Source organism: Musa acuminata, chromosome BXJ3-4 (genome assembly GCF_036884655.1).
Source record: "Musa acuminata AAA Group cultivar baxijiao chromosome BXJ3-4, Cavendish_Baxijiao_AAA, whole genome shotgun sequence".
Classification (NCBI taxonomy): domain Eukaryota; kingdom Viridiplantae; phylum Streptophyta; class Magnoliopsida; order Zingiberales; family Musaceae; genus Musa; species Musa acuminata.
Window position 1 is genome coordinate 27,490,001 of NC_088352.1, and position 2,500 is coordinate 27,492,500.

At 42.6% G+C, this 2,500-nt stretch overlaps 1 protein-coding gene across 1 annotated transcript in view; it reads right to left on the reverse strand.

Moving 5' to 3' along the window:
- Window positions 1–2,500, reverse strand: part of LOC135636377 (protein ETHYLENE-INSENSITIVE 3-like 1a) — a 20,510-nt gene that overhangs the window by 119 nt on the left and 17,891 nt on the right. Inside the window, exon 2 of the mRNA XM_065148064.1 lies at window positions 1–1,565. This exon is cut by the window's left edge and continues 119 nt beyond it. Coding sequence (XP_065004136.1) covers window positions 1–1,565 — 1,565 coding nt within the window. The remainder of the gene's footprint in view (window positions 1,566–2,500) is intronic.

Here is a 2,500-nt window from a genome sequence, read left to right on the forward strand (position 1 = left end):
CTTCCAAATCAAGTTCAAAGGACAGTGTCCCATCAGAGGGAAACATCTCAGGATGGATCAAGCTGTCGAGTTCTCCGAGGATGTTCGTCGTCTCCATCGGATTCAGCTCGAGCATCGACTCATCAACATTCATTTCCGCACCAATCAAAGTCGGTGGGAGAGACTGGTCAACGTCAAGACTTTTCTCAAAGAGATCGAGGCCTGCATTTGGATTTCCTTGGTTTATAGTACTCCAAAGATCAGCGTTATAGGCCACATCGTAGATGGAACTAGTCGGATTTGAATCGATGTGGCAACCTGGAGCTTGACTGTGATGTAGGTTCCCATCGTTGCCATCTCGATAAAGGTTTCCCGTAGTTTGATCAGGAAGTACAGCACATCTGTACCAGTTGCAGGGGAAGTTCATGCCTGTAAACGTGTCCACATCCATGGCTGAGTACTGTGGCCCGTCCGTAGGTCGCTCTTTCACGGTCTCTGAGGCAGATGGGTTCTCGACAACATGAATAGGTGCACTAGAAGGGGAGAACTCACCCTTCGTAACTTCTTCCATGCAGTGGCTTTCTCCTTCCAAGGGTGGAGGAGGTCGAGGAGGAGTACCGCATTGCGGCTCAAGATACGTCTTCAATTCATGCCTTAGGACAGCGTCCAGAATGTCAATCTCCTTCGCCGTGATCTTATCTTGGAGGCCTTTGGACTTCTCGACCAGCCGTTGGATCTTTGCGATGTCGGGCATCAAGTGCTTGATGACGGAGATCAGAACGCTCACCTTCCACGCCTTCTTCAGGTCGTGTGGCTTCTTATATGGTGGAGGCCGAGGATCTTTGGGGATCCCGATCTGCTGCCACCACTCCTCCGTCATCGTAGGCCACCATGGTGGTGGAACACCCTTGTCCATCGGGAACCTCCGCTGAGGAGGATCGCAGTAGGGCATCAAGGCGGACAAGAGGGAGCCAGCCGTCGTGTCCTGCAACTCCTGCAGCGCGTTAGGAACGGAGAATTTGGAGCTCATCTCACTTCCAGCAAAGACCACTGGACTCTCCATCTGATATTTTCTGATCGCTGCTGGGCCCTGCCGATCGAACCGAACTGTGTCCTTCCACCATGCACGCAGGTTGTTGGACGCCCCACTGGCTGGCTTTCCTTTGTAGGTCACGATCCCATAGACGAAGCCGAGAGCTAGGCCTTCTTGCGTCAGCTCCAGCATCTCATTCAGTATCCTCTCCTGGCTCCGTGCCAGCTTCTTCCTCCGTGATTGCTCCTGCGAGCAATACCACAAGGTTGCACCATTGTGCTGCATCATCATTTTAGACTTTTGCTCCCTCATTATCTTCAATCGGATAACGTCGTTCCAGAGGCGGATCCTAAGCTTTTCTTCGGCTTGAGGATCATCCGTTTCTTCTACCTCATGTGGCAATGGAGCTTCGAAGAATCTACTGGGAGGAGGACCCAGTAACTCTTCCAACTCGGTGGAAGTATCACCAAGGATGGCTTCCCCAATGGTAGGATCGCATTGGAGATCGACTCCAGGAAATTCAGTAGTTGCTCTACCTTCCTCATCACACATCCTAAAAGAGCAGCAAAACAACGTTAAGGAGCTTTCGAAGGTGCATTTGAGTGCTCTGGAAATCCTAAGTTGACTATGTTCCAATAAACCTGTTGTTCGTATAGCATGCTCAAATAGTACATAATGTTTATTTTCATCATGGAAAAAAACATTGCAAGCACAAACAACTTTTCAAGAACTTTCAGGAACTATGGCTCTTGCTGAGACAAGATAAAAGCCTCAAGTTAACTTTACAAGGTAAAGAATAGATGTTTGTTGCCCAAAGATATCTAAATTACTTTAATTCAAATAACTAAAATTAGATAAAATAAAATATAAAAATTTAAATTAAGATAAATAGATGAGGATGAGAATATTTATTAGGATATAATATTTTTTTATTATTTTAGAATACTTGTACTCTATCTTTTGATTAACATAAATATGTGCTCTTGGATCAATCCAAAGAATCACAAATTGGAAGTACTCCTAGTCTCTTCTATTATTCTCTTTTCTTTCTTGAATTTCTATAGAGAAGCTAACAAGTATAGTATCAAAACTAAAAAGTTTTATATGTTTAAAGAAGATCAATAAGAGTATATCAAATAAACAAGAATGGAAGACTAGTAAATCCAAAAATAAAAAAAAAGATGTTCTGCATATCTTCAAAGAAAAATTATCAATTTTTGGATGTTAAGATAAAAATTTTATTTATTTCATAACAATGGTGGAATTTGGTAGAAGATGGTTTTGTTGAGTATGATCGATAAGATCCTAATATTACTAAAGATTAAAAAATAAGAATATACAAAATGATACAAGAGCCCTTTGCATGCTACAATAAGTAATAGATGAGTCTCTATTTCCTTGAGTCGTGATGGCATTAACATCAACATAAGCCTAAAAAATAATAAAAAGTATGTTTTGAGACAGAAAATGTAAAAACTTTAAAGCCTT